The sequence below is a fragment of the Thunnus maccoyii genome, chromosome 19 (assembly GCF_910596095.1).
Source record: "Thunnus maccoyii chromosome 19, fThuMac1.1, whole genome shotgun sequence".
Lineage (NCBI taxonomy): Eukaryota > Metazoa > Chordata > Actinopteri > Scombriformes > Scombridae > Thunnus > Thunnus maccoyii.
Window position 1 is genome coordinate 12,485,156 of NC_056551.1, and position 14,485 is coordinate 12,499,640.

Sequence of the window (14,485 nt, forward strand, 5' to 3'; positions counted from 1 at the left end):
GAAAAATAGATAGTTCACCTGACTAACAATATTTTTTAATTGTGAAATACAATATATTTAATAGCAATTTTGGTGGAGACCTATTTATAGAACTGTGTTGTTGCGTGCCTTCCTCTACAGAGTGACAGCAGCTCGCCATCCTGTGGACAGAAATGAACCACAACACTCCAGAGGCAGTGGGTTCGTATCACAGTTATCACAACACACGGCTCTCTTTCAATATTTGATATAGAAACTAAACACAGGAGGGTTAACTGTATTGTGACCACTGATGTCCTTCGGGGTACCGTGGTTAAAAGGCACGTGTATTGACACTGACTTTTTTAATCCAAACAAGTATGCATCCTCAGAAAAACACATTTATGAAAAGAACAGTAACTTTGTTTACCTCAAGTATAGCAACTTCAAAAGCAGTGAATACAGGAATATCAGTCTGGTTTGATTGAGTCTGTGGTGGATTACCTTGCTTAACTACTGCTTGACGACATTAAATCACCCCCATGTAGTGTATTGTTGAAGTACTAGAACTACATTTTAAGGCACCCTTACTAAATAAATGTGTTGCCAAAGCAAAGTTACCAATATTTGTAATTTATATGTGTTTCTTGATGACATTAGTTTGCTGAACACCACACAAGGAGCTCATGGAGTGTACAACGATATCAGCACCATCATTATTTTTTCACACTGGAGCCTGTAGGTATGTGTCAGTCTATACTGGCATAGAAACCGAGCTGTAGTGTGTCACTTCTGGAGAGGTGATTAACACACAAACACTGCTTTAATAAGCACCAAAATTCTACAAGTGCTGTTAATCTCCTTGTCTTCGAGATCCTGCAGTGTCACCTGTTGAAAGCTTTTTCTAGCACCTACAACAAAATACAAAAGGAGAGGAGTACTTGTAGAAGAATGTTGTGGCATCCTTCCAGTGGAGTTGAGCCACTTGCACAACCCCTGCCAAGTCACACTGAAGCTGTTCTGGTGGCTGTAGTGACACCAAATGCCCCATTTAGACACTTGATCTTTGTGTTTCCTTTTATTTTGGCAGCTGCCTGGCAACAGGCTGTTAGACCTGCCCGCGGGTTTAATCTCTGTCTAATTTTACTGAAATTTAAGTGTGACTTCTATTGTTTTGTAAGAGCGGGAGACTAGGATAGGGTCACATTACTTTAAAGTCCACTTAGTTAAATGTAGTATTTCTCTCATATTTCAAGCTCTCATAGTTCAACAAATAAAGAAAAAAAAAAAATCACCTTCACAGAGGTGAATGAGTGCATCTACTGTATGTGTGTCCGTGTATTTGTATGCTGTAATGGGGGTTATTATGTTGTTATGAATGGGGAGCCGCCGGTTCTGTCATTGACCCACCAGCCAAGACTATAAAGACGCTACGTGCTCCACATTCCTCTCTTCTCCTCTCTTCTCCTCTCCTCTCCTCACACAAACAGTGAAACTGAAGTGAAGTGGGTTGTGCTGTTTGTGTGAGTACACATGTTGGTCAGTGGGATGAATGAGCTGGAGAGGGGGGTGTATAACAGCAGAGAACCCGAACAGCAAAGGAAACAGAAGCTATTCAAATGTCTGAAATTAAAGGACTTTTCCAACCATAGCCGTGTTTGCACGTCGTAGTCCATTCACCTCAAATCTACAGTCTACAGTGCCATTGACAGTTTTCCATTGCATGCTGTAACGTTGTTGTCGAAATGGTTTCATGGGGAGATAATCGTAGATATTTGTGAGTGGGGGGGTAATTTGAAAAGCCTGTGCTGCGTTATCTTTCACAAAAAAAAAAAGCAGATGTGCTATTCATTATGAGATATTACATACAGTATCTCAAGCAACTTCCAAGTGACTGGAAATCTATTTCCAAATTAAGTGGGAATGAATTTAAACTACTGACTGACTGGAAGATAGGAAATGGATTTAAAAAGTCTGAAACTGTTGTATACTCTAGAAATTAACTGGCGCTAATGCAAAATATGCATGATCTGTACTTAATGGGCCAAAATTATTATTATCGCTATGCTGTTATAAAATGAGAACCAAAAATGAGGGAGACTTCCAGGGAAGAAAGGGAAAGTCATAAACAAGTGATAAAAAATGAATATGGGAGTGAGATAAAATGAGTAATGATATTTTAAGTATTTTAAAGTAGAAATTCAGAGGAGTAAATATAACAGATTCTCAGACATCTAAAGTGAATATTTTAGAAGGAACACAAGGACGTAAATAGTGTCAGGCCAGGAAAGACACAGTAAAGAAGGAGGCCAACACACAGAGAGGGAGAGGCCTTTTGGTCTGCTTTCCCAGGCTATGCATCAGGAAGGCTGTATTTTTTACACCATGACCACCGCATAGCCCTTTCCTGGGGAAATCCGAGACAAAATCGAGAGAGGCTGCTGCAGGGAGGGAGCGGAGAACAGGAAAACTAGCCCTGGGAAGGAGGGAGGGAGGTAGGGGGGCAGGTACGGTGAAGCCCACACAGCATGAGCGACAGAAAGAAGCTGGAAGGTTGAGTGGAACACATGCACAGGCAGATAGACGCAAAACATGAAGCACACATCTTCCCCTGTTTCTAGGCCATTTTATCCACTGTGGCCTTCCAAAAAAAAAAAAAAAAAAACTGTGCCCAGAGAGTCTTCTGTAGAGTATTTTGGCTGCTGATTCAGCTGGAATGCAGAGCTAATGCCGGGTTCCTCTACTATCCAACCAGCCTCAGCTGTTAATCCGATGTTATGGCTGCTCTGCTATGCCTGTTAAAGAAATAATATTTGACGTTATGGCTACTCAGCTATGCCTGTTTTAACAAACAATATTTCCAGTATATCATGTTACCTACAAGCTAAGATTTGGATTGGACACAAAATAAGTTATTACATGGTTTTTCAGAATACTTCTTACGACCAAACGTATATTTAGAATTCACAGGCAGGTAGAGTAGCGAGGAGTCATTGTTTGGAAGAGCTTATAAGCAATATTGGTAATTGTACTAATGGGAAAAAAAATAAATGTCTTGTCATTGGAAGATTCAGCAGAACTCTTGACTTTAATGCTCAAAAGTAAGTTTAGAAGGGCATCAAGTGCCTCAAAGAGTCAAAAATAACTAAAAACTCAATTAGCTTTGATATCTTGACAGGTTGATAAAGGTCAAAGGTCAGAGTGAAACCCCATCTCATATATGTGTGTGTGTGTGTGTGTTATCCCCACAGGTCTTGACCCCACCGCATTGACAGTCCAACTCTTCGAGCTATGGAACCAGAAAGATCTGCAGACGGTGAGAGTCACTTTCACAGCATGTGTCAATCCCACACATGCAATATCGAGTGTGTGTGTGTTTACAAAAGTAGGGAGATCGAGTCCTCGTGTCTCTGCAAGAAGCACTTGCAGAGGAAGGAACATGATAGAGAGAGAGAGAGAGAGAGAGAGAGCTCGGATACCGGCATGTTTAAATGAAGCTCGCTGGTGTGTGCGTCTGTCTGTTAATGAGGAAACCAGAGTGTGTCAGTAGGAAGGAAGGAATTTGCGTTGCACTGAATGAACTTGAGATCTGTGTGAGGAGGATATTGAGTGGATGACATCTGTTTTGCAAATTAAGACAGAGCGCCAGGCATTCTCACACAGATATTATTTTCTAGTGTAGGAAGTTTCTAATGCCAGAGTTTGCATTCTTAAGTTGTGAACCAAAATGTGTCACGGGCCAGTGTGTCTGCTGGGCTCACAGCTACTGTGGTATTCTAAAAATTCACATGCCAGTAACCTAATTTAACCAACAACATTGTCTCTTAAAATAGAAATCCCCAGGTGATGATTTGCTAGCAAAAATGTAGAAAACATGTAATATTTATTACAAATTATATCCGGTTCATTGTTGAATATTCCACTCTATGATGATGTAACACTGTTACCTTAAGGGAAAACCATTTTTTAAAACTCTCCATTCTGTTATCACTGAAACATTTTTAGAAATAAAAAATTACACATGAATCATATGTGAAGAAGATGGCGAACAAGAACTTTGAAGTGTTTGAAACTGAAACAACAGTGTTTATGACACAAACTGAGGTGTTTCCCTTGAACAAAGGCATCAGATGACAACCTAACATCTGATTATTAATTCCATGTAATGATACACACTATATATTAGTGATGTCATTGTTCTTTTGCATGAATCTACCTGAAAAAATGATTCAAAAAAGGTGATAAAGCTGTAATGATTTACACATTTCTATTTTCCTCTCTAACAGTTTAGTTTCTGTTCACGCCGCTCCCTCCCTCTCTGTTTCCTCACAGCTACATTTGGCAGCCCTCCAGGGATTTTCAAAGCTGTCTGAACCTCTGGAGGCCTTACTGACAATCCTGGAGAGCTGTCCGGGTAAACAGAAGGGTCGGAGCCACACCCTCGGCCATCACATCCTCATGGAATTCCAGACATGGATAAAGGAACATCCTCAGGTAGATCAGCTTCATCGAGCAAATGTTTTTAAACGACCAAAAAAAAAAGTACTGCTGGAGCTGCGGGACCAGTTTCAGATCTGTACTTCTGGACCAGTTCTGCCTGTGTCACCTTTAGCAGTTTATAACTGTTTATGTGCACCATCTCTACGAAAAAAGTTTTAAAAAGATTTTTCCCCACTTTTTCACTCTGTGAAGTGTTACGGCTATCTTTGTTTTAGATAAATAGCTTAACAGATTGTACATATTAGAATAATAACCAGGCCTATATCTGAGCTTTATCACACTGCTGTCTTTATAAATTGGTAAAAGATGTGTATAAACTCACACAGTTAGACCACGGCAATGTGTTTGCTGTAGACATTAATGTAACTGCACAGTGTTAAGACCTGAGCAGGGTGAAGAGGTAGAAAAATGTTACAAGGCCCTAAGTTGGAAGATGGCAGGAACAATATTCAGAGAAAAATGATTTGTGTCTTTTTCAGTCATTTGAAGTTCATTTATGTAGAGAAGTAGATGTCTGAAAGGGGGTTGTGAGTGAGTTCAAAGCCAGTTTCTTCAGGTGTTTTGAATCTTAAAAGAGAATCCTGGAACACATTGATCATCTAAACTATTCCCGCTCCCTCGATAATATACCTTTATGTCCACACACATTCTACCACTACTATTATCAGAGCCAGCTTGTAATAATAACTGTATATCACAGACTACTAAGCCACAGCACAGTATGTTTGTAGTCTTGAACTATTGTCTCATGACAAATGACTTTCAATGTAACTCCATTTCAACAGCTGTTGCTTCACTTCTCAGACTCTCTGTTTCTTCACCATCCTTCATGTTTTCAATCTCAGTCTATTATTTTTGAAACTTTTCTGAGATTGGTTTTTTTTTGGTTCCCTTCACCAGGTTACACTGAGTTCACTGTCAGAGCAGCAAGCAATAACCCTCCAACGTCGGGCTCTTAGCCTACTAACAGATACCCAGCCCGGCTTTGTAGACAGTCTCATAAATATCTACCAACTCACTTCTCTGGATCCGGCCATCCTCAAACTGCACATTGTGAGGTTACAGGCTCTCAACTGCTACAAAGAGGTGAGTTCTTCATTTGAAGTTAACATTATTTTTTGGGAGAAATTATTTTTCAAACAAAGATTTAGGAAGTAAAAATAAATGAAACTAATATAAAAGATTTATTTTAACAGCAACACTGAATTACTTCTGTTTTTCACAGGCAGTAGTGCTCAGTGTGAAGCTGAAGTTACAGAAGGAGCTAAATATGGAGGAGGTGAGAAAACGTTCTCAGCGGATACGTCTGTGTAACCTTTTGTGCATGTTCATCCATAAACGCTGAATATATGAGCTTACTTTAGATGTGTTAGTTCTGAACATCTCAATCTCTAACTAACTTCCTAAATAGTTTTCTCCAATTTTCTTCCGCAGATGTGCGTACCGCTAATCTTGCAGGATAAGCTGTCTTTGGCAGAGTCCTATGTCACAGGCCACAATCAACTGGAACGACGACTGGTCACGCTGCTAGACTCCTGGTGCCACCCCAGCTTCAGTGTGGATGTGATAAGCAAGTATGGAGCATGTACGAATGTGTCGGGAGCCTAAAAATGTGGGCACGAGTTCGCTGCTGTATGAACCTGTATGGCTGCGTGTGTTTCCGCAGGCAGTTCCCTCGCCTCTCCGTTTCCAAACACTGCATGGGCCAGATCAAACCCAAAATGCTGACAAAACATGTCCTGCGACTTGTGGAGAAATTCAACATTGATCAAGGTGTGTTATGGTGCACATGTGTAGTTCATTTTGGCATATATGTGTGTGCACCTCAGGCAGAAATGACTGTGATGTCATGTTTTTGATACAGGACTATGTCCCAATGCTCTGCACAAGAGGAGACTAGACTCTTTGCGGTTTCTCATGTACAAGAAGTTTGTGGAGGTAAGTGATGCATAATATGTACCAGGTATATATCAGGTATATCATCAGTGATTTATATTTTTTAGCTTGTATTAATTCAGACCATCTTCAACACTTGTATTAAGTACATGACTTAAATCTACCTTCTTAATTGATTTCTTGGCAGTCTTATCTGTTCAGCTATGAAAAGCCTCCAGCTAAGAACATGTCAGCATTTGTTTCTGACCTTAGTTTCCAAGACCAAATAGACTTTGTAGTTCAGTTTTGCAAAATTTGCAAACTATAAACTATACTAGACTGTATGGTTGCCTTTTAAATTTTATTTCAAGATTATACGCTTTACCGTCTGCAAACTATATATAAGAACCTTGAATTAATTAGTACTTAAGCTCAGCCTCTGATTCCTAAGGAGGGTTTTCATAGATATTCTGAAATATAAGTGAAAGAGAAGCAGCTACTGGGCTTTTTGTGAATGAGTGTGATGTACATGGGAAAAGAAAGAGAAGACTTTCCCACAGAGATGTTGAAATCTCCAAGGTTAAAGATAAGCTAAGTTGGTGCATACACTGCATAAAATGATTAGGAATTAAATAGCCATATTTTAATTTTTTATAAAGTGATATATAGAGTTTGGCTGACTGACCCTGTTCATTCTCTTCATATGAATAAAACTATAGTAAACAGTATGTACAGAACATTCCTTCTGTCTTGAGGGACTAATTATGTCTCGAGAAATATTTATTCAAAATATCTTTTTTCGTTTCTTAGACCTCATATTCTGGTTTTAGCTACACACACGTCAAATTTAATTACCGAACAAGATTGTTAAATTCCGGCTTCCTCCAACATAAGCTGGTAACAGATCTCAGTGGAATATGGGTTGATTTTAGAGTGAAGGATGGATTCAATTTCCGAACAACATGAGCAGAGGGAGGTATTTGAGTTTCACTAAAGAAAGACTCTGAGGCTCAGACCTGCGAGTTTGAGAGAAAAAAAAAAAAAAAAAGTAATAAAATATCAATTCTCTCCTGACTTTATCCATAAATACATATTGCAAAGACTTTCAGGAGAGTCCGCTATCTAAGAGGATGATAAAACAAAGGTCTTGTTGTCACCTTCAAACATTGGTGGCAGTAGATAAGCATGTGGAGCAAAGACTGGTGGGAACAGACCAAATGGTACTATCTATATTTACCACTGATGATAGAACCGCTGGGAACATTGTCTATTTTTAATTCAACAACATTATAGTTTGAAAAAGTCTAGTCAGATTAACCAGTTACAGGTATTAGTCTCAAATAAAAAATACTGATTTTGTCATTTTTTTTTGTTTTCTCATAGAAAAGCATGACAGAGCAGAACTGGAGTGATCATGTACAGGTGGGTGTGTGTGTGCATATGCGTGTGTAGAAAGAAAGAGTGTATATATAATAGTATATATAGCCAGTAAGATATTCAGGACATGTTCTGTGATTTTTTTTTTTTAAACGTGCGCGTGTATCATGCACGTATAGTACGTGGTGGCAGATGACGTTGAGCTGCAGATCGAGTTGGTGGAGATGTTGGTGAGGTACAGCGGTCTTCAGAAAGCCTCTCAATGGTCACTGAGATACGCCGTCCCCAGAAATCGCCTTCCCATAGGGGTATGGGACACACAGCAGAGTCTACCGCCTCATCTACAGTGAGTCAGCCAAAATATGCATAAACCTATTATGCAATTTGTAGTATGATCATGCTGTACTTCTTTATAAAAAAGAGGAATAGGTGTGTTTTTATCCCTGAATTGCAACATGGAGCCTAAATTTTATTCACCACATCCCCATTCTCACACATGGCAGGTCAATATGTTATTATACATTTTATACTGAATATATCTGCTTTACTATTTACATTGATTGATTGACACCACCTATCTCATATTTCATTGAGATACTATGCTAAATCATAAGACCTAATGTCTTGTAATATGTGATGTATGATGTTTTTCTAGTCATCTATCCACTCTCATTCTACATTCATTGATTTTATGTTGCCTCTTTTTTGACTCTGTGTCTCTTTCAACATGCCCACTCACAAAAACACACACATTTGCTGCCTCCGTTCAGACAAGTACACCTGAGTGATTCAGCGCAAACCGAGGAGTGGACGCCGTCTGAGTCTCACCGTCACAAGTTCTACCAGGTGCCAATCACCAAAGACAAGGTTCACTTTGTGGACACGCCGGAAGCTCTTCAGAGATGTCGAAATATTGTGCTCAAGGTACAGAGAAGTAAATGCTAGCAAAAATGAATGTTGCCTCCTTGATTAAAAAAAAAAAAAAAGGTTTTGCTTCAAGTTTAAATCAACTTTAGTGAAAATCTTTATAAAGGAGGGGCAGGCACTATTGAAAACTCTGTATTTTTGCTGCTGTCTTATCATCCTCTGTCTTTAATCTTCCTTAGGACGGTGGCGTAGTGGGAGTTGACATGGAGTGGCAGCCTACGTTTGGCTGTATCTCAACTCAGAGAGTTGCTCTGATACAGCTTGCAGTTTTTGACCAGGTTTTCTTGTTAGACCTCTGTGCAAACGGATTGTGTCAACACCCAGACACTATTAGCTTCATCAGGAGCTTTTTCTCTACACGAAACATCATTAAACTGGGTAAGCAGTGCACCAAACACCAGGCAAAAATTAAGTCAGATTTATCCGCGGCATTTCTACTTATGCTTCTGTCTCCCCTATTTCTCTTTTTTTTTTTTCCTCATTCAGGTTATGGTATGGCCGGAGATCTCAAGTGTCTCTTGGCCACCTGGCACCAATTTTTAGAGGAGCCACTGAAGATGGAGGGGGTGCTTGATCTTCTTAGTATACACCAAAAGGTAACATTATCCTGTCATTGACATAATTTCATATAAATACGTTTTAAAATCAAATCTGGCATGTGGGCTAAAGAGGAACCATGAGAGCATCATTCTTTCTTTATTAGTAGGGGTGTAATGTTTCTACAAATGCAGGTTTTTTTTGATAGCTTACTTATTTCTATATTTCAGTACATTTACAAAAAAGCAGAAACTGGTGCCTGAGAGATGGTCTCACATTTCTATTTTAAAATTCCTGTAACATTTTTATTTTATACTTATTATGACATTTAACTGAAAATAAAGATATATTTTTGAAGATCACATGAGATGCCTGGTTGAAACAGTATTCTACATTACTTTAAAATGAATGAAGCTGCTGAGTTTGAAGCTATGTTGTCTCTCTGTGAAAGGATTATATATAAATTCTGTGATGCCTTACACAGATCCAGCGTGGTAAGGTCAAAAGGACTCAAAATGGCCCTAAGGAGGTGCTGGTCGGAGAGGGCTCTGCAGAGAAAGGCCTCAGTCTGCTGGTACAACAGGTCCTGGGAAGGCCCCTGGACAAGACAGAGCAGATGTCCAACTGGGAGAAGCGGCCGCTACGCATCAGCCAAATTAGATATGCAGGTAAAGTATTATGCATGCGCAGACACACAATGACAGAGAGACAGATGGCCGCTGTTCTTTTCACTATAGAATATCACAGATTATTTTGTTATCCCCTGACGAACTGCAAACCAATAAATTCCCACCCCCACCCCCACCCCCCCTCTCCTCTTTCCTCTTTCTTTCTCTCTCTCGTTCCTTAACCTCCTTCTAGTGGCAGATGCCTACTGTTTGCTGGATGTTTACTCTGTCCTTTCCAGCAACCCGGCATGGTTTGGGCTGCCAGCGGACCTGCGCAGCATCTCTTCAAGCCAATCAGAGAAGGGCAGAGAGAAGAAGCAGAAGGATAAACGGGCAATGCAAATGAAACAGGCCCATGGCAAAGAGGTCAGGGGTCAATTGCTGTTATTTACAGTGTTTGTTTACTTATTTTTATAAGGTTGTCATGGATACCAAACAGTTTGAAGTCTAGGATGTGATGATTAAATAAATGAAAATGGCAAGTTTCCTGGAGGGTCAACACACAAAAGACACATAGCTCAGGAAAACTGACTCTCTTTTGTTCTCTCTTTTTTTTTTTTTGGACAGATAGAGACAGATATGTTGAAATCAGGAGAAGGGAATTTCATTAATAAGATAAGAAATTGTTGAAGCTAGAATCCATTTACTACTTGACCTGTTCTTGACCTGAACTTGACATGTTCATGTTTGTCTCTGAAAAGTGTAATATGGTTCTCCTCTCAGACCTACACACTATTACTTCACTTTATCAGAAATATTTCTGTACAAACACTTTCCTGTGGGACTTTGCTATGAACAAACAAGGAACCTGAGGAAACAGGCTGGTAACTTTAGAGAGAGCCTTTGTGTCAGAATGGTATTTTTAATAAAAGGCACTCAACTGCAAGTCAAAAATTTAGCCAAATTTTAGTATTTTTCTTGCACATTTCTAAGCACAATGATCCAACAACAGCAGCTAACTATTATTCTAATACAAATTTTAGTCCTGTGAGCTTCTGAGTGACACAATACGGGAAAACCTTCAACTGCAGAACCTGGGTTTGAGCATCCAGCCTGCAGGGAGGGACAATGCGTGTTTGACCAAGACACTTCGGCAGTTCCTATCAGCTCCAGGGGTGCGGTTGTATAGCTCACCCTGTGCTTTGACCTCCCCTGCACTGCGGTGCAAGTGAAAAGAAAATCCCCCTGTGGGGATCAGTTAAGTATCACATTATTGTCTCTGTCCATTTAGGAATGTCAGGGGGCTCAAAGGCTCAGTCCCCCTCACTCTGACACAGAGAAAGGCCTCCTGTGTGGCAAGAAGCCCTCAGAGGACTCCCCCGCTCTGCCCCCCCAGCAGTTGCGGGTGGTGTGTGACAACATGCTACAAGGGCTCGGGAGGTACCTGCGCTGTTTAGGAGTTGATGTGGTCATGTTGGAGAACACCGATGATCACAGAAAAGCGGCAAAGGTGAGTTAACAGTCTTAGCTGAAGACATACACTTATCTCTTTATACAAGGACAATAAACACATGAAAGAACCAAACACAGACTCAGCCAGTACTACACATAGAGAGCTCACAATCGCATTTATTTCATGTGTCTTTTTGTTCTGATGTTAATGTGTTGTGTGTCAGTTAGCACAAGCCGAAGGTCGAGTCATACTCACATGTGGACAACCATACCAAAGCGTAAGTAATACACGCATGCCAGAGTGAACTTATGAACAAATATCAACCTACAAACCCATGATGTATTTTATGTGTGTGTTTGTTGTTCACATGTATTCATTCGGTGTCTGTGTGTCTCTCCATGTAGTTGCGGTCCCAGGTGGGTGAGGGTCGCTGTCTGTCCCTAGACTGTTCAGAAAAGGCCAGAGACCAGGCCGTTCGAGTCCTCAAACACTTCAATGTCCAGCCCACTCCCAGCGATATATTCAGCCGCTGCCAGGTAGGAAAGTTTATGCTGGTTCTGAAAGTATTTGTAAAATTAACCGTGTATAAATGTCAGCATCGGTTCTGTGTCAGCCTGCTCACTAAAATAGCAGATTGACAGATTACATGCGTACAGTTACACAACGATACCATCATGTTACATACCAGGCACCACATTGATATTTCAGGAATTTAGCTGAGGCTTTACTCTCAGCAACTTTAAATGAGAAAGAAGAAGGAAAAGTTTGATGTCCTATCTCAGTGAGAAGTGCAAGAAACATGAATACTCAGGCAATATTTCTGTGGTTAATAAACACTGCTGAACTGGTTAGCTTCCTGAATTATGAGAACCAAGCTTGTGGTGGCTGTGGTTTATTGTGTAAGACTGAATGAAAGGGGAAGAAATTAATAAATAGTGAGGGGAAAATGGAGAAGAGGTACTTTTTTAAAAGCAGAAATGCAAAAATTGTGCTTTTTACATGCTTAACTCTGGCTACAAAAACTGACTTTATGGTAGTGGAATGTCACCTCTCTGTTGAGGAAGGAGCAGAAGCTAGTGCAGGAGGTGAAGCTACAGAAACCTCATATGGTTTGATTTACCTCTATGTTCAGCATTGGCTCCAGAACCAAACTCTTGAAACCAAACTCTTCTCCAGTTTTGCCCAGAGGGAGAGCATGTTTTCACCTCTATGTGACTGTGTCTTTGGGTTGCGTTCACTAGTGATGTTGAGATGGAGTGAGAGATTGGCAGGCAGATTGGTATGGCATTGACAGTGATATGGGTGTTGTGTGCAATGTGGAGACAATAGCTGAAAGAATGAGATTGCAGATACAAGCAGCCAAATTAGGCTCACCTTTACTGACAGGGATGAGGAGCTCAGACGTTCGGAAGGAGATTAAAGTTGAAATGCTGCACGTTCGCATTGAAGGTAGCCAACTCAGGCCATCTAATTAGTATCCCTTCTGGTTGCCTCCCTGTGGAGGTATGTCCAAGTGGGAGGAGACCCCGGGGCTGACCCAGGAGACGGTAGAGGGATTGCATATCCCATCTGGCCTGGGAATGCCTCCGTATGCCCCGGGAGGAGTTGGAGTTTGTGGCAGGGAAGAAGGAAAGTGGGCGTAGATGTAGATGGATGGATGAGGAGAAGTAAACATGAGCTATTCAATTTTTTTTTCAAAATTTTTATCACCATGCAATGTAACACCAGGAGTTGAAAGGTAATGTAACCACCAGAAGGGAACCAGGATGGAACAGAGTTGAACTGGGAGGAGAAGCGAAACAGGATATTTTTCATTTATATGTTTCCTCAGAAATACCCTCAGTATCGTGTTCTTCTTTCGTCAGTCACAGAAATATTGATACACACAGACATAAAGGTGCTTTACACTGCATTGTTCTCATTCCCAAGATTCTGCGAAGCCTTGAAAAGATTTTCGATGGCAGTTGCCGCCAATAAACGTTTTATTTACTGCACCTGACCTGTAGAAATCTCCGTGGGTGGCTGTTTGGGGAAACCTGTGTGTGCTACAGTGGCTATGTTTGTGTTTGTGTGTGTGTGTGTGTGTGGCGGTGGTGTGTGCGGGGCAGTTTCTAAGCTTGGGTGTTCTGGCCCGCTCTTAGTAGGGGGCCCCAAATGTGTCAAGATACACCACTGGGTGCAATTGTTTCAGACCCAAAAATGTAGACATCCTGGACCACCTTGATGCTGCTGCTGATGACACAAACACACACAAGCACCCTAAAAAAAAAAACCTGCCTGATGACCAGAGGCCAAATGGTCATCCACCTACCGTCCCTATTTATGGGTCACTCCTAACACCACTTCAAGGGGAGGTTACTATGACATATTGTGGCCAAAGGAAGCCCAAATGTGACCTCTAAAATAATTTAGTGTTTCACACCACTAGTAACAGCTCTCACGCACATCTTTCCCATGAGTTTATATACTGACCTGAGAAAAATACTGTCCTACGATGTGAGTAATCTCTGGTTGAGGTTGTATCTCCTCCTTAGCCTAATAAATCATTTTCTGGAATTAAATATTTTCAAAATTTTTATCTAAAATGTTATTTAAGACAGACAATAAATGTCTTTACTATACAGTTCATATTAAAATGGATTATTGTTAAGTAGAATACTAATTAATACCAAATGAAGGTGTGTGTGTGTGTGGTCCAGGTATTCCTCATGTTGTGGGGACATGAATCTGTTTACACAGTCATGCTGTGGGGACTCGCCTCCCTCATGGGGACAAAAAGCAAGTCCCCTTAATGTAAATCATAAGTTTTAGGGTGAAGACTTGGTTTAAAGTTAAGGTTAGTTTAGGGTTATGTTAAGGTTATGTTAAGGTTAGGGTTAGGCATGTGGTGGTTATGGTTAAGGTTAGGATAAATCTCGAGGATATGAATGTAAGTCAATGTGATGTCCTCTGAAGTGATGGAAACACCACTGTGTGTGTGTGTGTGTGTGTGTGTGTGTGTGTGTCAGAGAGAGCGAGAGAGAGAGTTTTTCACCCCGGGGGCTGCTCCACGGCCCACCCAGGCGAAGTTAACCCCTTTGTTATCTGATTGTAAAGCTCTCTGATTAGCAATGGATGGGTTAGTTTCTCTCCCTTTGTCTCTCTCTGCTTCTCCCTCATGCACATACACTACAGATGAATGCCATGAGGAAAGAGAAGTTAAAAAAAAAAAAAAAAAAAAAAAAAAAAACAGAGAAGAGGAGATTAACCA

The 14,485-nt window shown here is 40.6% G+C and overlaps 1 protein-coding gene across 7 annotated transcripts in view; it reads left to right on the plus strand.

Moving 5' to 3' along the window:
- Positions 1-14,485, plus strand: part of exd3 (exonuclease 3'-5' domain containing 3) — a 46,574-nt gene that overhangs the window by 4,479 nt on the left and 27,610 nt on the right. For all 7 annotated transcript variants that reach the window (XM_042395535.1, XM_042395539.1, XM_042395540.1 and 4 more), the window contains 18 exons: positions 121-180; positions 3,210-3,274; positions 4,291-4,452; positions 5,359-5,544; positions 5,684-5,737; positions 5,893-6,032; positions 6,125-6,231; positions 6,323-6,396; positions 7,717-7,755; positions 7,890-8,056; positions 8,481-8,634; positions 8,817-9,015; positions 9,124-9,233; positions 9,659-9,842; positions 10,036-10,208; positions 11,074-11,292; positions 11,459-11,512; positions 11,640-11,771. In XM_042395535.1, coding sequence (XP_042251469.1) covers positions 153-180; positions 3,210-3,274; positions 4,291-4,452; positions 5,359-5,544; positions 5,684-5,737; positions 5,893-6,032; positions 6,125-6,231; positions 6,323-6,396; positions 7,717-7,755; positions 7,890-8,056; positions 8,481-8,634; positions 8,817-9,015; positions 9,124-9,233; positions 9,659-9,842; positions 10,036-10,208; positions 11,074-11,292; positions 11,459-11,512; positions 11,640-11,771 — 2,247 coding nt within the window. In that variant the 5' untranslated portion in view covers positions 121-152. The remainder of the gene's footprint in view (positions 1-120; positions 181-3,209; positions 3,275-4,290; positions 4,453-5,358; positions 5,545-5,683; positions 5,738-5,892; positions 6,033-6,124; positions 6,232-6,322; positions 6,397-7,716; positions 7,756-7,889; positions 8,057-8,480; positions 8,635-8,816; positions 9,016-9,123; positions 9,234-9,658; positions 9,843-10,035; positions 10,209-11,073; positions 11,293-11,458; positions 11,513-11,639; positions 11,772-14,485) is intronic.